Source organism: Hydra vulgaris, chromosome 15 (genome assembly GCF_038396675.1).
Source record: "Hydra vulgaris chromosome 15, alternate assembly HydraT2T_AEP".
Classification (NCBI taxonomy): Eukaryota; Metazoa; Cnidaria; class Hydrozoa; order Anthoathecata; family Hydridae; genus Hydra; species Hydra vulgaris.
Window position 1 is genome coordinate 989,506 of NC_088934.1, and position 19,752 is coordinate 1,009,257.

Genomic DNA, 19,752 nt, shown 5'->3' on the forward strand with positions numbered 1-19,752 from the left:
TTGGCAGCAATAAAAATAGATTCATCATCCTAATTTTTTACGAGCAGCAAAAAATAATTCATTGGATAAATGAGGTTCAAGTAAGCGAGATTTTTGCGCCATTTTTTTGTTTTATTAGATTTATCATTAAATGCAACTGGTTTTGGACCACGTCTACTTGCAGTTGGTTCATATTTTTTTCTTCTGACAATTAAATATTCATTAAGCCAATTCACAAACTTCTTTTTAAAATTTTTGACAGTAAAGTTTGCAGATTTCCAATTTTTTATAGAAGCAAAGAAATCGTTGAACAGCATGCATAAAATCAACGACTTTAAATTCAGCACTTTTTGGCTGAATAAACTTTAATATATATTGAGTCACGTTTTGTTTTGAAATTTTAAGATTGTTCTTTTGGAGAAAATTATGAATGTCCAAGTTTAATAAAACCATATTTAAATAATTCTTATAACAAATATTTTGTATTTAAAAGTTCATTATTAAAATATATATGCCGAGTGGATTACTAATTCTTGTTAGTAATAAAGTTAAGTTAAGATTCCGAGTTCGATCCCCACGACGTCCCTAGTAGTACCACGCTCAACTTGTTTCTCCACGCAGCGGCCTTGTTCGTCGAGGTTCGTGTTTGGGAGTTATAGAGTTGAGAGTGGGTTATAACCACTATTAAGTAGCCTCCTCATCGGTAGTGGCCTTCTCGGCTTTGAGGAGGTGAATAACAAAAAAAAAAAAAAAAAAAAAAAAAGAAGGTGTTAGTAATTAAAATTAAAAGTAATTAAATTACTGCTAGTTCTTGTAATTAAATTCTAACAACTACCGAAAATATGTTGTTGCTATGCTATGCAAAATAAGGTATCCATAGCAACAACAAAAATTAACCTCTTAAGAATTGTGTATCTCATTTTAATACATACGCCCAATATTGCGTACTTAGCGCAAATAAAATACTGTTAAAACAACGTTAATGTAAAAATAGATTGCTGCTATGTTAAATTAAGTACCATAGCAACTAAGTTAAAACATATAAAATCTGAACGCGGAATTTAGGGAACGAGAAATCAATGGAAACTTGATTGAAGCATTATATAGCTCAAATAAATATAAGACAGCACATGGCAAATAGTGGCAATTATTAGTTATAGAGCGGCAAGAAATAAATTTCTTGAAGATTTTTTTTTTAATCTGCGATTTTCAAAGTATAACTGAGATAAAATGCTACGACAAATTTATTTTACAATTGGTTATTTTTATCTCTAAATACTCAAAAATAATGTGTACTAATTTTTCGTTTTAAAAACGTTGATGTAATTGAAATATCGCACAACGTTGATGTCACCAAAATTATATTATTTATATTCTATTTTTTTTTTAATTTTAATATTCAAATGCTCAGAGTCCTGGTAACTAAGAGATTTAATATAAAAAAATTATCAATAAATTCCTCTTAATATATATAGATACTAAAAATAAATAAGTTTTCAAGATTAGACAACTAAGATTTTTCCCATTTTGTCCACCTACTGGCCCACTGCGTATATGAAAGATTTAAAGATGTTCTTACTTGCAAAACATGTTTTATCACCATATGGAAGATTTAAAGATGTTTTTACTTGCAAAACATGTTTTATGTATATTGTTTATTTTTCATTAGTTTTTCTCGTTTGACATTTATGTTAAACCTTTCCTTCCAAATAATTTTCGATAAATTAACAGGAAAAATATCAGCAAAAAAATATCGATCAAAATAATCAAATTTACAAATAAAAATTATCAACAAATTAACACAATATTAGAACATATATTAATCAAAATTATCAAACTTCTTTCATTTTTTTTTTTAAATTAATTGAAAATATTTTTAAAGTATATAATAGTCTAAGTAAAAGTCTCAATTAAATCTATAAAAATATAACATTATAATAAAAAAATATTGACATCAGATATCTACATCACTGATTAAATAAAAATTATAAACATATCTTTATTTGCATTATTTAAAACTATTGTCTTTATCATCGACGCAGTAAGGCCGATCTTCCTTAATTGTTTCCAAGGCTTCATCAAACATTTGATATATATGGGCATTCTTTGTTTCACGATCTTTTATGTCTCCATTGATAGATGCAAAATAATCGTGCTCCATGCGAAGTAATAAGTCTTCGGTATCTTTACTTTCAGTACTTTCCTCGCGTTCTCTGAATGTAAAATAATGTGTGCTGGAAATTTTTTATTTTTAAAAAGATATTGTGAGTATGCATTGAATGCAAAATTAGCGTTTTGTATTGAGACTCATAATTAGGCAGGTATATATCCGATCCGACTAAAATATATTTTACCTGAAAGCTTCGGCTCCAGGCTGCAAATATCAGTTCAATTTTAACTGCAGAAGTGTAAAGACGTTTTTATCCAAAACTTTCAACATGGCTGAGAGCCACTAAAATCGTTTTTGCGGGGAATTTTCTTTTACTTCCATCGAAAGACAACAGCAGTTAAGGCGAGTATTAAAGGAAACGTCATTGTCAGTGTGACAATGCTCTTTTAGACAAACTTGCAGAAGGTTTCAACAATTAAAGGGTGGTAATTTTGATCTCAAAGATGAAGAACATGCTAGTGCTGAGAAGAAGTTTGAAGATATCGAATTGGAGGCATTATTTGATGAAGATCCTCGCCAGACACTGGAAGAGCTTGCAAAAACATTTGGAGTCGATTAATCAACAGTCATTAGGCGCTAGAAACAACTGGGAATAATTCAAAAGCAAAGAAATTGGGTGACGTATGAGTTAAAACCTACGGACATTCAAAGACAATTTTTTACCTGCAAACAGCTGGTCGCGCAAATGATAAAGAAGAGGTTTACTGCATCGATTTGTTATTGATGATGAAAAATGGTTACGTTACGACAACCCTGTCCGCAGAACTACGAAAACCCTGACTGCAGAAAAGCATGGGTCAAGCTCGGCAAGCCATCAATATTGACAGAAAAACCAAATGTTCATGGTTCTAAGCTTGTGTTCTGTATCTAGTGGGACCAGCTCAGCGTAATATATTATAAACTGCTTAAACCGAACGATATGATTACAGCAGACCGTTACCAACAAAAATTGATCAAGCTGAAGCATCCATTAAAAGATTTAAGGCCGAAAAATATGACAAGGTTATTGTTCACCATGGCAACGCACGACCCTATGTTGTAAATATTATAAAACTACTTGGAGAACCTCAAATGGGAAGTCCTGCCTCATTCGCAGCATTCACCTGGCATCGCCCCTTCTGATTACTATTTGTTCCGGTCGATGACATATGGTCTGGCTGAGCAGCGATTTTCTTCTTATGACGATACTAAAAAATGGTGCGATTACTGAATTGACTGAAAAGATCAAGACTTTTTAAGCGTGAAATCTGCATGCTACTGAAAAATGGTAAAAAGTCGTAGAATGATCTGAGTCTGATAGTCTTCTCAAAATAAATTTGTATTAAAAAAAAACTCATTTTCAATGCATACTCCTAATATATATATATATATATATATATATATATATATATATATATATATATATATATATATATATATATATATATATATGTAATTATATATTTATATATTATAATATATATATACACACACATACACACACACATCATATGTTTGCATAGACGTTTTTAACGCAAATATGTATATTAAAACTATGAAATACTTTTAAAAAACGAAAACACTAAATGTGGTACTTTTCTTGTTGTGAACGAGATCTCTCCTTTAGTCTCATTTCTTTATGGCGTGTTTCTAATATTTTTTCACGCTTTGTTTCACGCTCAAACATCTAGATAAAAATAAATTAGACATTATTTCTACGTTACAAACAAACCAAAAAAAAATATTGTTAATTCTTTGTAACACTTTTTTTAACTAACTCTTAGGAACACTGTTTAGCGAGCCTTCCAATTTAAAATATTTTAAATTATAAGGCTAGCTTAACAATTTAAAAAAATTTAATTTATGATAAAAAATACATACTGCTCCCATAGCATTTTTTTCATGACGTAGCAAAGTATAGAGACTTTCAGAAAGTTCTAGTAAAGTAGTCGTTCCTTCGTGAGACCCAACTGTTACAAACCTTCCCTGATCGTGAATGCAAAGGGAATATAACGCTTCTTCACAAACCTAAAAATATCAAAATGAGAAAACATAAACTAAAATTCGACTTCATTGCCAATTTAATTTTCAAGTTTTATAAGTTAAATAATGTGCTTAGAAAAAATTGCTTTACCTGTATAGATAGGGTTGGATCGGTTTGCTTAAAAAGATAATCCCAAATATCTAATGATCCATCCATTTTAGTCGCAAAAAATACTGCAGGTCGAACAGGACTCCAACACGCATCTGTTAAACTTGACATATGTTGTCTTCAATTCATGCATAAAAACATCTGTTATTAAAATGTTATTTTAAAATCAGATATGTTACGTCATCAGATATTTTACGTCAGTCAGAGTCAGAGTTACAACATACATTTTTTTTTACGGCGTGACCAAAAATGAAAAAAAAATTAAATTAAGTTCAGCTTGATCTATTCTTTATACATTACTATTGTTTATACACATTTCTTTATAAATTCTTTTTTTGTAGATTTCTTAATTAGTGAAAATTCAATTAAAATAGTGGAAAAACTAAATTCCAACGATTTTTTTCACATATATATATTTTTTTAATTATTTTTTATAACGTACATTTGAATAAAAACATTCAATAATTAATTTTCATAATGGAGCAAATGTTTAACTAAGACTAATAAAAAGTTATTTGTGTGCAGGTAACAGCAATAAGAATGGACATCATATTTCAATTGAAATGAATATTCCATGATCAACCGGAACTATGCATAAACATTTTTTTAATAGCGAAATCATTTACAAATAATGCGAAAGTCAAGAAGGCTGAAGTCAACAACTTTTAGCAAAGATGATATTGTAATGTAATCATCAAAGAATTATGCTAAAATACCATAAGATTTCACACAACCATATCACATCACAACCACATCACGTCACAACCATATTGCATCAAAACCTGTTTTATGCACCAGTACCATATTGCTTAAGATAAAACAACCATTTTAAGCATCAAACTATTGTGACATGACAAAATTACTTGTGACATGACAAAATTATTTATGACATGAGTCCATTTAGTCTTTATCCATAAGTAATATTTATTTGTAAAAAGTTAAATTAATTTATTGAATTTTTGTGTTTAAGTTGATGTGTTCAGTTCAATTTATTCTTTTAGAAAAATAAAGTTAATTTTTTATTTTTTGTAAGATCAGTTTGATTTTAAAAATAAACTTTAGTTTTAAAGTTTTGATTTTGATTTTAAGAAAAAAACATGAGAATTATGTAAATCTGTTGTTTTAGTAAAAACGGAGAAAAACACACTATTTACAATTAAACTAATTTCAATTAATGTAATATAAAAATTTAGGAAATAAAATTTGAATTTTAGTTTCAACGCAATATGAGAACAAACTCTATTACTTAGTAAAGATGTTAGTAACTATAAAATATACAGCAACTGATTTAGAAACATTCCATTTTAGTGTAAGGTAAAGATAAAGTGGTTTTATTCGTAGGTATGGTATGGGGTAAATAATGCCAAAAACGTTTAAGGTCATGATAAAACAGTATAAGAGGACCAAGGTCAGAGATTCAGGGACATAAAAAGTATTAGGGGTTTAGGGTTAAGATTGACCCTAAACCTCCTAGATAAGGTAAATAAGTTTTTAAATTATTTCCTAATTAAATGTTAGAATCAGTTTTTTGGCAACATTACTTTCAGTTTTTTAGGAACATTACTTTCAGTTTTTTGGTAACATTTCTTTCAGTTTTTTTGTAACACTACTTGAAGTTTTTTGGTATCGTTACTTGCAGTTTTTTAGAAACATTACATGCAGCCTTATGTTAACAATAATTGTTGTTATAAACTAGTAATGAACAAAAAAAAAGAACAAAAAAATAGAAAAAAATTACTTGGTCCACATGATTGAAGATTCGCGAATTTCTTCTGACCATATCTAAAATAAAAACAACAGAATATTTAATTTATGCATTTGATACATGCAATAACATATTAAAAATGTTTGCTTGATATATACAATAATATATCACATTAAAAAAGTGTTTAAAAAAAATAATAATAACAAAACCATTATGCCTAAAAAAACAAACATCAAAGTAAAAAGAAGGTAGGGGAATCACAGAATCACAAGAAAACTATATATAATAAGCATAATACGTACAAGCCTATGGCTAAGCCTATTTGCTTTTTTTCCTAGCAGGTTTGTGGATAAAATAACAAGTTTTCTAGTTAGTTACTTGGACAGAGTAAAACCTTAAAATTAGATAATCTTTTATTTAGACTAAAGCTATATCAATACTGGTACTATTGGTTATGACTTCAGATCAACAATCAACCAAAAATCGCTGAACTATGGATATAGGACTGGATTTACCTATAGGATAACTAGACTGCAGCCTAGGACCCTACAATTTTGGGAGCCCCAAAATGGATTCAAAAAATGTTTAGTAGAGGTTTTAGGGAGTTATTAAAAAATGTTACATTCATGATTGTCATGATTGCTACACAAAAATTCCCTCAAAATATTAACATTTGTTAATATTTTGAAAGGTTCTATTTGTACAATCATTAACAATTGCAACACTAAATCCCTTGAAAACTAATTCTGTACAAATGAATTCTAGACCAAATCTATATAAAAGCATAGCGCTAACTAAAGTATTGAAGATACAATAGCAAACAATGAAAATTTTAATGCTATATATACTATATAATGGTTTTTCATATTTAATATAAAAATATTCTTGAGGGACCCCAAAATTGATTCAGCCTAAAGCCCCCGAGGGTATAAATCCAGCACTGAACTTTGTAGTGAGTTTGAAATGAACATTAAACAATATGAAATAGCAATTTATAAATTAATGAACAAATAAGGTGATGCATTTGGACAATCATATGTAATATTCCACAATAAAATAAGTCATAATGCAAAGTTATTTAAATGGCTTAATATATAAAGACAATTTTTAATCTGTCAATTATTATAATATCTCAAAAACCCAAAATAGTTATTATAAACTATTTTAAGATATCAAAAATTGGGAAACCCTCAGTAAGAGTTCATTACTAAAGGAATGTTGACAGTGTTGCTATAGATATTTGAAGCAGAAAACTGAGTTTAATTGGAGTTAAAATTTACAAGCCACTGTGAGCCCCGACCTGTTAAATAAGTGAGATACCTGTTCTATGCGATCGAAGAAAGAAAACTTTTTGTCTAGACAGGAGTATAAAGTTGAGTCGTCAGCAAAAAGAGGTACTTTAGATGTTAGGTTGATGGGAAGATAATTAATGTTGATAAGAAACAGAACAGGACAGTAGTATAAAAAGGGCGTTCTGGCTCATTTTTTTTCAACCATATCCCTAACTATAATCTCATATCATATTTAGCCATAAACATTTCCATTTCAACCAGTTGAAGTAGTATAAAATACGGATTTTGGCTCATTTTTTCCAACCATATCCCTATCCATATTATCATATCATATTTCATCCATATCAACAATAATATATTAATATATTATGGTTACATCAATTTCATAAATGAAATCTAAGCTTAAGCGTAAAAGAAAGCATTTCCTACTACATCAGACTTATCAATTCTTTATTATCAACCCATGAGTTGAACGAATCAGGATACCCATACCACTTTACTAATGATTTGTTTTTAAGTTTGCGAATAACTTTTTCAATCCTAAATATATCTTGATCAGTTTTTTGCATTTCTTGTTCATAAAAAGTACCTTGTATTTCTTCACTATTATAGTCAGTTAATTTATAAGTTGGTGGATCTGTGAACTGAACTTGTGACACTGTAAAAGCTTCTTCAGTCCATCTCGGTCTGTATCCTTTTTCAAACTTTCCTTTCTTTTTAGTTATCCTAACTCTATCACCAATTGAAAACTTTGGTCTTATAGACTTTGATCGTACATTTCTATTTATATTGAACCAAACAATATTTTCATTCTTTTTATCGCTAGCTTCAACTGGTGTCATTTTAATGGAAGAATGCTTTGTGTTGTTGTATTTATTTACCATTTCATCTAAGATGCCAATATATTTTCTAGTAGAATTAGCTGAAAAGTACTTAAACATTTTATCTTTCATTGTTCTATTCTTTTTTCTTCATTTTCAGTTGAGTATAACTCAACACCTAGCGCTTTAACATTCTTATTATAAAATTCTAAGCCTTTATCTACCCATATTTTTTGACACTTTCTTTTTTGGAAGATTTTATTTAAAGCATTAGCAACATCAACTCCAGTTTTACTCTTCAATGGAACAATCCATCCATACTTTGAAAAAACATCTATTACCATTAATAAGTATTTTATACTGTCATTGAATTTAGAAAAAGATTTCATGTCAACTAAATCAGAAGCCCATATTTCATCGATTCCATTTACAATCACTTTTCTTTTTCTGAAATGTTTTACAACTGGTTTATGAAGTTCGTTTGCAAGTTCGTCAGTCCATTTCAAGTTTTTTTCTTTGATCGTTTGTAGTTTTTTTGAGTAGTTTTAGCACCCAATTCATATGGGTCTGAAAGACCTAAACCAAATTTTTCTTTAGATGCTATAATAGGTTTTATAATACCTCGTTCAATTCTTTCACGTATTGTTGGATTTTTTATAGAATTCATTTCTTCGATCATAATTTTATCAGCTAAATTTCTTTTTGCTGTGTCATTGAAGTATTTATAAGCAAGATTGTGATGGTAAGCTGCATTATCAACTCTATCTATAGGTTTACTCCATTCTTTATATGCATCAGTAGAATTTAATCGTTCATCTAAATTAGTACCAGGACCTGCAAAGTTCATTCCAGGTAAATGCATTTCACCAGGGAACTTTGCCCATGGTAATTTTATTTTTTTAGTTATTGAATTAATTGAACTAACTAAACCACCTCCGTGCAAAGCTGACACAAATTGAGTTTTTAATCTTCCACAAATAGCGCAATTTCCATGTTGCATATTTCTATTGTTTTTACTCACAACATTTTGCAAGTTTAGTGTATTTGTTTTTTTTCTACATTTAACACAGTACATTTTATACATTTTTTTATATAAAAAATCTTGATATATAAAAATGGATATTATAGATTTGTTATGGAATGCGAATAGCAATAAGAGAAATAATAATAAGTTGTTTCCTAAGAGTATAAGATTAATTATTGTTGGAAAGTCGGGTTGTGGAAAAACTACTTTATTATTGAATTTACTTTTGAGACCTGGTTGGTTAGACAATAATAATTTACAAGTTTTTGGAAAATCTCTTTTTCAACCAGAATACAAAATATTAAAGCAATCTTTTGAACAAAAATTACCAAAAGAAGTTATTCTTGAACTATTAAGGCTTAAAGACGATATAAAAAAATCAAATGAAAATCCAGATTTTGTAATGGCAGAAGTTTCAAAAAATTTGAAAGATAAAGCAGATATGGAGTGTAAGTTTTTTGAAACAGATGAAGATGTACCAAATCCTGAGGATCTTGATATTAACAAGAATAATTTGATGATATTTGATGATTTGCAATTAACAAAACAAAATAAGTGTGAAAAATATTTTATAAGAGGAAGACATAGTAATGTAGATTGTTTCTATCTTGCACAAAATTATTTTAAGTTAACTAGACAAACTATTAGAGAAAATGCCAATTTTATTTGCTTATTTCCTCAAGATGCAAAGAATTTAAGTCATATTTATAGAGATCATGTTTCTAGTGATATGAACGAAGATGAGTTTAAAAGATTTTGTAAGCATGCTTGGTCAGAACCTCATGGATTTGTTGTCATAGATTTATCTTCTAAAATAGATAATGGAAAATATAGAAGTGGATTAGATAATTTTTATTTTCCATCTAAAGTTTACAATAATTTTTTTGTATTTAAAAAATGTATATAATATTGAATGATAAAAGTAGTCATATAAAAGAGAAGTTTGCTCCTATTATACAACTAAGTGAAGATAAAGATTATGAAATGGCATTAGTTGGTCTTGATACATTCTACAGTTTTCTAAATGTTGATTCTTCAAATAACAATTTTAGATATACTTCAGATAATGGAGCAACTTGGATAGATATAAACATTCTAGAAGGTAGTACAAGATTGATGATATAAATAAGTATATTGTGGAAAAAATTACTGAAAATTGTAAAATTATTAATGGATTTGAAACTAGTATTATATTTTCAGCACATAATAACACATTGAAAACAACTTTAAATATTGAAGCTGGTTATAAAGTTCATTTTACACCTATAAACTCAATTAGATCTATTCTTGGTTTTAACAATCAAGTATATTCAACAGGATCTCATGAATCAGATAATATAGTAAACATTTTAAGTATTAATAGCATAAGTGTAACAAATGATATAATAGCATCATCCTATGTAAATGGAACAACAGAAAACGTTATATATTCATTTTTCCCAAGTGTTGGTCCTGGATATAAAATTATTCAAGAGCCATTAAACTTAATTTACTTACCAATAACACTAAAAACAATTTCAAAAATGGAGACTAAATTGGTTGATCAAGATGGAAATCTGATAAATTTACGAGGAGAAAAATTAGCTATTAGATTTCATATAAGAGAAAAAAAATAATCTAACTATAACAAAATGAGTAAATATACTAATATTAAAGTAAATCTTTTACAAAACCAAATAGAAAAAATTAAAAATGCAATTGAATGTGGTATTGGAGCTAGTATTAAGTTATCGCATTCAGATTTAAATAATGAACATGTATTAGCTGTAACAACAACACAATTGAATAGAATTAGAAAAGCATATGAAAAAGGTACTGGTGTATCAATTATTTTAAGTAAAACACAACTAGTGCACAATTCTAAAATAGAAGGTGGATTTATTGGTGCACTTTTACCGTTTCTTGGTACTTTAGCATCAAGAGTTATACCACCACTTGCAACAGGACTGCTTTCAGGAGTAGGTTCAGCAGCTGGATCAGTGGTTGATAAAATTGCTGGAAATGGAATTGTGTACATGAAAAAGAATGGACAAGGAGTTAAATTAACATGTGCAGGATCTGGTTTATATTTGAGACCATGGAGTGAAGGAAATTCTGTAGGTGATGGTCTGTACTTACGTGCTGGAAATGGTTATACATCAACAGGTTCAGGTTTATTATTAGGACCAAATTCTCCATTTGCTAATATTCCATTTTTAAATATGATTCTTTGATTTTCAAATTATATATAATAAAATTTATATATAATAAAATGTCAAATAGCATGCCAGTGCATAAATTTATTAACAAATATAAACAACTGGAACCATTTCCTATAGTTTTTAAACCACATCAGGGTTAGGGTTAGGGTTAGGTCAGGGTTAGGGTTAGGGTTAGAAAACATAAAAATTTACAGCATCCTGCAATATTAATAAATGGAAGATATGATGTATTTGCACAATGCGACATTACAATAAAATCTCTATCACATCAATAAATTCTTTTAAAGTTAGGTGTAGTAGTTAATAAAGTTGTTGCGTTAGTTTCATTAAAACATGAACTTAAATTAAAAATGTTAAGTTTACAAGATTGTATAATAGCAGAGTCTGTTGATGATATTATAGTAACAATTGTAAGTAAATCTTATTCTGATGTGTTAATAAAAAAAGGAGATTGTTTTTGTTCTGTTAATCTATTGTGTTAATTTTTTTATTTTTTTATTAAAAATGGAATACAATAATAAAATGTACAATAACATTTATTCAGCTATACCTACTGAGAATAACAATATTTACCCTGTTCTTCCTAATACACCTGAAGAAAAATCATATCGGTTACAAAAAATTGGCGAGATTCAAAAAGATATAGAGCATGAGAGAGAAAAGAGAATAACGCTAAGTAAAAAATATCATAGAGCTGTAAAAATAATTTCTGCAATTGATAATGCATTACTAGCAAGCACTATGGCACTTGGAACAATTGGAATTGGTTTTTTATCAACAATCATTGCAGCACCAGTAGTTATTGCATGTGAAGGTGCAGCATTAGGAGCAGGAGTGTTATCAATAATAGGAGGACAAATTAATAAAAAAATGAATTTAAAAGCAGAAAAGCATGAAAAGATTGAAGTGCTTGCTGATTCAAAACTAAATACAATAAGCAATTATATTTCTAAAGCTTTAGTAGATGGGCATATAGATGACAAGGAATTTGAGTTAATACTTGGTGAACTTGAAAAATTTCAGACAATGATGGAGCAAATTAGAATAAAAGTTAAAAATGAAATTGATGAACAAACAAAGTTGTCACTAATCGACCAAGGGAGAGAAGAAGCTATTAAAGTAATTCAAAGTAGGTTTAATAAAAAAATAGTCACTTTACATTTTATTGACAAATAATAAGAGATGCGTTATTTATATCCTTTCTTTTTAGAATCTAGTAAAAGAGAACAAGATTTGAATAAAAAAAAATATTTGGAACTTCTTGGATTTGGAAAAGGAGGTTTTATTGTTGATTCAGGAAGTCACTCTATATTTATCACTGATTATGGAAACTTTCAGATACCATCAACTTATAGTGATGATGAGAGAAATAAACTTTATAAACTTATCTGGAATGAAGATAGTGATTTTTATTGTGTAAAAGAGACATTAAAGAACCACTTAAACAATGGAATAATGTTAAAAAACAGGATAAATAAAAAATTATAGATAAACATGTACTTCAATTAGAGTGTGATTTCAAAGAAAAAAAACTAATAAAAAGTATTTTTTCAATGGCACTTATATTAAGATTATTAGAAACAAATGATATCATTTATAAAGACTTAGAGATTAACAATAATTGTGGAACGTTTAATATTGATTATTTAAATAGTTTGCTAAAACGTAAAACGTAACGTAAAACATAAAACACAACATAAACTTTTATGTTGTGTTTTTAATCTTTTTTATATAAAAACAAAATGTCATTTTTAAAAATTACAGACACTGAAAAGAGAGATCAAATTGTAAAAGAATTATTAGAGAGTAAAAAAAGAATACAGCAGAATCATCTTAGTGAAAAGATTGGAGATTCTAATTTGCAGATAGACTTGTCAAAATTGTACAAGCCATTAATTGATAGTCAAATAAAGGAGGATATATCTAAATTGCAAGATCAAGCTAATCAATTCGCTCTTACATTTTCAAATGCATATCCTGAAATACTTACTTATGGATCTAAAGAAATAATGCCTTCTGATGAATTTTTAAAGTTGGGAAAAATTGCAACAGACTATCTTAGGATGTATACTTATAGTAAAAAGTCTACAGACACTACATTTGGAATACATTCTAAAGAGGGTAAATTTTTTATAGGAAAAGTTCTAATATTAATTAATAATGATGATATAGATATAAATGGAATAAAATACATAGGTACTCCTGGTCTTTGGGAATTACTAACAAAGTCTAATCCTAATAAAGAAATATATAATATAGATGATCTTCACAATTATCGAGATATAACCATACAAACAGATGCAATTACTTCTGAAAACCCATACAAACCAAAGTCTTCTCGTAGTGTAAAATACAGAGAAATAATATCACCTATTTGGAAGGACATAAAAGAAAATAGGAAGCGTGAATCAAGAGGAAAAGGAATTGGAGGTAGAGTACAAACTATAATTCTTCCTAGTGACCCTGATGCATTAGTTGATTGGCTTTATTTGTGTATAGCTCTATGGAAAGCAGGTAACACTGGAGCAAGAAATGAAGGTGTTGCAATTTGTGATGAATTATTAAGACAAGGTGAAATGGATAGTTCACAGTATAAAGTAATACAAAATCTTTTATAATTATATAAAAAAAATATATAGTACATAAAAAAATGCTAATTGTTAATAATAGGAGATATATAAAGAAACATGTTATTGGAGGAAGTGGTATATTTGAAACTATAAGAGATTTATTTTAACAAATAAAAGCGTCAAATGTAACAAGAGTGTCATCAGCTATGTTGAAGAAGATGGCTGCTACTGATTTAGGAAAAACTGCAATAACTGCTGCTAAATCAGCAGGAAAAGAACTTTCAAAATCAGCGATAGAAGCTGCTAAAAATGCTACAGTTGAAAAAGGAAAACAATTAATTGATAAAGCGTCATCAAAAATAGCGTCACAACCTGTTAATAATAAAACTGATGAATTAATTTCAAGTTTTGGAGTATCTGAAAGACCTACTTCGCATGGAAAAAATAATGAAGAAGAGGTAATAACAAATATAAATAAATTGATGATGGGGTCTGCAATAAGATCAGTAAAAAAAGCTCCATGCAAAGGTCGCCCATGCAAAGTATCAAATAAAAATGCTGTAAGAATAGAAGATCTTGTTAAAATGGGACGAGGCCTTCGACTTGCGTAAATTTAGCTTTCGTAAATTTTTTAATATCGTTTTTAAGAATTGTCAATCAAAAAAAAATTTTTTTATATTGTATATAAAAAAATAAAATGACGACTTCTGAAGTATTTAGTTTTACAGAACCGATAGAGATAGATAATGGAATTGAAAGATATGAAGAACATATATATGAACCCATTAATGGCACAAATCTAAATAGTCCTGGAGAAATAAGAATCAACATTAATGAACAAGATTTGTTAGCACTTCCATCTAAAGCGTATCTCTTATTTGAAGGGCAACTTGTTAAAGCTGATGGAACTGCTTATGCTAATGCAGATGCAGTGGTGCTTACAAATAATGGTCTTATGCATTTATTTAATCGAATAACATACCAATTATCAAACAAAGAGATAGAAGCTGTTTATAATCCAGGTCAAGCAACTACAATGTTAGGAATGCTTAATTATGCAAATGACTTTCAATTAGCACAAGGATTAAATCAATTGCGGTATAAAAATACCACATCAACAGCAGTACTTGCTGATAACACAGGGTTTGTAACAAGACAAGCATACCTAATTCAGAAACCAACTACAAAAGGGACATTTTCATTTTGCGTACCTTTAAGACACATTTTTGGATTCTGTGATGATTATGACAAATTTATTTATGGTCTTAAACATACAATAACTCTTGTAAGACAAAGTGATGATAATGCAATTTTTAGGCTTGCTGGTGCAGCTGCAGGAAAAGTTATTTTTAATAGAATACAACTTCTTATGCCAAATTTGATACCATCAGGTAAAGAAAAAAAAAGACTTATTGATGAAATTAAAAATAAAGTGGCCATTCCAGTAAGTTTTAGAAATCATCAGTGTTATATTGCAAATGTTCAACAAGTTACTTTATTTAATTGGGAATTGCCCTCACATACACCGCCTGAAAATCCTAGATACGTTATTGTCGGATTTCAAACAAATAGAGCTAACGGTGACCAAATTGTCAATGCTTCAATATTTGATCATTGTGACTTGAAAAATATGTTCATTATGGTTAATAATACCAGATATCCTACTGAAGATTATGATTTGTCATTTCCAAATCAGAAAATTTCAAGAATTTATAGAGAAGCATCTATGTTTAAAGAAAAATTTTATGGGATGACTGAATTGATCGCAAACAGCAACATAAGTCCTTCTGACTATAGAGATTTATACCCAATTTTTGTTTTTGATATTAGTAAACAATCAGAAACATTAAAATCATCATCAATACAAGTACAAATTAGAGCAACATTTAATACAGCTGTACCAGCAAATACTCAAGCATATGCTCTTGTATTATCTGATATGGTAATAGAACTTAAAGCAAATGATATTAAATTTAATAATTAAATTTTTGAAAATTAAATTTTTTTTGAAAATTATTTAAAATTTTTTTCTTTATATAATAAAAAATGTATTATACAAAGAAAAGTTTAAAAAGTTTATTAGAAGAAAATAACATTTCGAAAGCATCTGACAATATCGCTACATTGATAATGATTGCAATGGAAAATGGGTTATTAGATAAAGAATCTATTATGGCTGAAGTGAAAGAAGTAACTGAGAAAAGATCAGTTGGAAGACCTAGAATACATCCAGTAAAAGATGTTGATGAGAAAAGATCAGTTGGAAGACCTAGAATACATCCAGTAAAAGAAGAGAAAAAGAAATAGATCCAAAATATGAAAGATTAAAAACAATTAAGAAAAAACCAGTCACTATTAAATTAACAAACATGGAGACAGGAGAAAAAACAGTTTATAAATCTTTATATAGTGCAATGCGTGGGACTGGTCATGGATATAGATATCTTGAAATGCGTAATGGTAAGATTGATAATGGTTATAAGATTGAAATATCAAATTCTGAAAAATTAAAAAAAATAAATAAAATCTTGAACTATAAAAATGGGATCTGATAATTTATTTGAAAATCTAAATGGGATTGAATTGTTAAAAAATAATTTAGATAAAGTAAATTGGCATATGTTATCTAAAAATCCAAATGCAATTAATTTATTAAAAAATAATTTAGATAAAGTATATTGGGAATGGTTATCTGAAAATCCAAATGCAATTGAACTATTAAAAGAGAATTTAGATAAAGTAAATTGGCGATGGTTATCTCGAAATCCAAATGCGATTGAGATATTAAAAAATAATCTAAATAAAGTAGATTGGGAAATGTTATCTACAAATCCAAATGCAATTGAGATATTAAAAGAGAATTTAGATAAAGTAGATTGGGATATGTTATCTGCAAATCCAAATGTAATTGACATTTTAAAAAAGAATTTAGATAAAGTAAATTGGAATTGGTTATCTGGAAATCCAAATATCTTCACATATGATTATGAAAAAGCTCTTAAATTATTCCTTAAAGAACCAGAAAATTAGATTGAGATAAAAGCGAGAAAAATGTGGAATTTTTAATTGAATTTCAATTAAAAATTTATCTTTTAATGCGATTGAAATATCAAACTCTGAAAAATTAAAAAAATAAAAATCTTGCCATATAAAAAATAGATATTGAGTATTTACTTCGCATGGATACAGAGTATCTACTAGATGAGGCTGTTCCAGACTGTTCATCAACAATTTTAACCCCTGAACCTTTTATATATAGAACATTGACAATTACAAAAGATCAAGAGATTGCAAAATATCGAAATATTACTTATTATTGTAGAATACGAGGATGGGGATGCATTTAAATTTCATATGAAACTTTATATATGAAATATTGACAAGAAAAAAATATTTTGAAAAATGATATAAAGAAAATGAAAATTAAAAAAAAATATCTTGCTATATAAAAATGGAAAATATTAAAATGGTAAAAGAACTAAATCAAATCGATAGAGAGCGATTAAATCAAATCGCTAGAGAGCGAAAAATTAAATATTATTATAGAATGAGAAAAGATGATCTCATAAGAGCGTTATCGCACACACAGATAAGAACAGAGTATCTACTTGATGAGCCTGTTCCAGATATATCATCAACAATTTTAGCTCCGTCACCTTTTCAGCCTATTACACAAATTAGAAAAGAAAGAAATAAAAAGATTAATTCTCTTGCAGATTGGATTTTATCATATGTTCCTGATAAAATTAAAAATACAGCTAATGAAAAGATTGATGAATTAAAATCTACAGTTTCAAATTTGTATCAAAAATATGGAATTAGAAATCCGATAAAATCTAAATTAAAGAAATCATCTATTAAAAATGTGACAAAACAATTTACAGCTAATGGGATAAAAGGTTACAATGCTTTATCCTTCATAAATGCTGCTAAAAATAACGCTATTAAAGTACTAAACGAAAATAGAAATTCAAAGGTTTATATAGTTATTTAATGTGAAATGGAGCGTACTGATATTAAAACAGGAGAAACTATAATCACATCTGCTCCATTTAGAACGAATAATCAAGTTGTATTAGAAACAACAGATTTAGATAAGTTTTATGAAACATCAAAGCAGAAAATTTTAGAATCATTATCATCTTTTCAACAGTTAGGATCAGGTTGGAGATTTGTTTCTGTTGAAAAGATGGATATCAATTTTATTGAGTATAATCCTATTAAAGCTAAATCATATATTCCACTGGATAAAAATTTAGAAACTAAAAAAGCAATAATTAATATAAAGAATGAAGATAATCAATGTTTTAAGTGGTGTATCGCAAGAGCATTAAATCCAACAGCTAAAAATTCTGAAAGAGTAGATAAAGATCTTAAAAATCAAGCTGAAAAAATAAACTGGGATAAAATAGATTTTCCAGTATCTTTAAATCAAATCACACAATTTGAGAAGAACAATCAAGATATCAGTGTCGATGTATATGGTTATGAAAATTCAGAAGTTCATATTTTGCATATATAATAGTAAATCTATTAAATGTTCGCAAACATTTAATAGATTTACTATTAATCTCAAATGGTGAAACCAATCATTACTGTTTAATAAAAAATTTAAACAGATTACTTTCATCACAAACATCAAATAAACATTGCAAAAAACACTATTGTAGAAATTGTTTGTTAGGGTTTAATTCTGAAGAATCATTATCTAATCATAAATCGTATTGTGAAACACATGATTCAGTACGTATAGAACTTCCACCACCAAATTCAACAATGCAATTTACTAATCACAATAATCAATGAGAGTTCCATTTGTAGTATATGCTGACTTTGAAAGTTTTATAAAACAAATTGACACTTGTGAACCCAATCCGAATAAATCTTATACTAAATAATATCAAAAACATATTCCAAGTTCATTCTGTTATTATATTAAATGTTTTGATGAAAATTTTTATAAAAGCAGTCCAGTCACATTTACCGCAAGTAGTGAAACAGATGATGTTGCACAAATTTTTGTTGATAGTTTACAAGAAGATATTAAGAAAATTTGTGATAGTATTAAATTTCCAAAAAAGTGATATTTACTTCTGAAAACAAACTTGATTTTAATGCAGCAACTGAATGTCACATTTGCGGAGAAGATAATGATAAAGTACGTGACCACTGTCATATTACTGGAAAATATAGAGGTGCTGCTCATCAAAATTGTAATTTAAATTATAAAATTCGAAAATTCTTTCCAGTACTATTTCACAATTTATCTGGTTATGATTCTCACTTATTTATAAGGAAATTATCAGGAGGAAAATTGAGTTGCATACCAAACAATGAAGAAAAGTATATTAGCTTTTATAGAGAAATTAAAGTTGATGAGTATATTAAAGAAGGTAAGAAATTTGAAGTTAAACGTGAGCTTCGTTTTTTAGATAGTTATAGATTTATGCCTTCTAGTTTAGATGCTTTATCAAAGAATTTAGCAAAAGACCAGTGCAAAAATATCGGAAAGTTATATTCAGGGAAACAATTAGATTTATTACTAAAAAAAGGGGTATACCCATCTGATTGGGTCAGGGTTAGACTGATTGGGTAGACTCTGTTGATAAATTTAATGAAACCCAATTACCACCAAAAGAATTATTCTTTTCAAAATTGAACGATGAAGATATAAGTGATGATGATTACTCACATGCACAAACTGTATGGAATGAGTTTCATTGCAAAACATTTAGAGATTATCATGACTTGTACAACGTTTCAGATGTGCTTTAACTAGCTGACGTCTTTGAAAATTTTAGAGATGTTTGTATGAATTGTTATAAATTAGATCCTGCTTGGTATTATACATCACCAGGA

General features: G+C 28.1%; 1 protein-coding gene across 1 annotated transcript in view; it reads right to left on the reverse strand.

Moving 5' to 3' along the window:
- Nucleotides 1-1,718: 1,718 nt before the first annotated feature.
- Nucleotides 1,719-19,752, reverse strand: part of LOC136072124 (dynein intermediate chain 3, ciliary-like) — a 100,921-nt gene continuing 82,887 nt past the window's right edge. The window contains exons 9-13 of the mRNA XM_065820545.1: nt 6,019-6,062; nt 4,263-4,398; nt 4,010-4,156; nt 3,724-3,815; nt 1,719-2,192 (exon numbers count right to left, since the gene is read on the reverse strand). Of these exons, the coding sequence (XP_065676617.1) occupies nt 1,988-2,192; nt 3,724-3,815; nt 4,010-4,156; nt 4,263-4,398; nt 6,019-6,062 (624 nt within the window). The 3' untranslated portion in view covers nt 1,719-1,987. The remainder of the gene's footprint in view (nt 2,193-3,723; nt 3,816-4,009; nt 4,157-4,262; nt 4,399-6,018; nt 6,063-19,752) is intronic.